At 36.1% G+C, this 668-nt stretch overlaps 1 protein-coding gene across 1 annotated transcript; it reads left to right on the plus strand.

Annotated features, from left to right (window-relative positions):
- The first annotated feature begins 6 nt into the window (after window positions 1-6).
- Window positions 7-662, plus strand: LOC108631340 (venom carboxylesterase-6-like). The gene is made up of 3 exons (XM_018035184.2): window positions 7-102; window positions 179-287; window positions 367-662. The coding sequence occupies exons 1-3, from the start codon at window positions 99-101 to the stop codon at window positions 542-544; spliced, it is 291 nt and encodes a 96-aa protein (XP_017890673.1). The 5' UTR covers window positions 7-98; the 3' UTR covers window positions 545-662.
- The last annotated feature ends 6 nt before the right edge of the window (window positions 663-668 follow it).

Below are 668 nucleotides of genomic sequence, written 5' to 3' on the forward strand. Positions count from 1 at the left end.
AAGCGGAGAGGAACAAAAGTCCGGTGTGGACTTATTACTACACTTACAGGGCCAACCGTAGTGCCAGTGAACTTTTTAGTGGCGGTTCGACTAGAAATATGGGTAACATTTTATACAATGAATTGGAACAGTAAATTATAATCATATGATAAATCGTACTTTAATTTCTTGCATTTAGGCGTATGTCACTGCGATGATTTTTTCCTTTGGTCTAACCCAGCGAAGTCAAACGATAAGAAAATGCAGCAAATATTATCTGACATTTATTTATCATTCGTTATTCAAGGGTAAATGAATAGGATTTTTCTTGAATATCCAGATAATTATGTTATTACATGTTTACAGTAACTACTTCTTACGTTTCAGTGAACCACACGTTAATGGCGTTGAGTGGCAGCCACTTGATCCCAATAAAACGAGATTTCAATATCTCCGTATATCTAGCCCGAGAAACATAAGTATGGATAGTCGTAGCAATGTTGGACATGAAGACTTTTGGAATACAATTAATTTCGATGAAAACAAAATTTCCCCCACAACTTAACACTTCGTTACTAAAATTTTTGTTTGTAGTATGTATTGTCATGTATGTGAGCGTGCGTGCCGACATCTTCACTATAGTGCGGTCACTACATGTAGGTATGTGTGAACAGTATAGAGCATTAAGA

The sequence above is a fragment of the Ceratina calcarata genome, unplaced genomic scaffold, assembly GCF_001652005.2.
Source record: "Ceratina calcarata isolate Rehan_Ccalc_2016 unplaced genomic scaffold, ASM165200v1 scaffold88.2, whole genome shotgun sequence".
In the NCBI taxonomy this organism is placed as follows: Eukaryota; Metazoa; Arthropoda; class Insecta; order Hymenoptera; family Apidae; genus Ceratina; species Ceratina calcarata.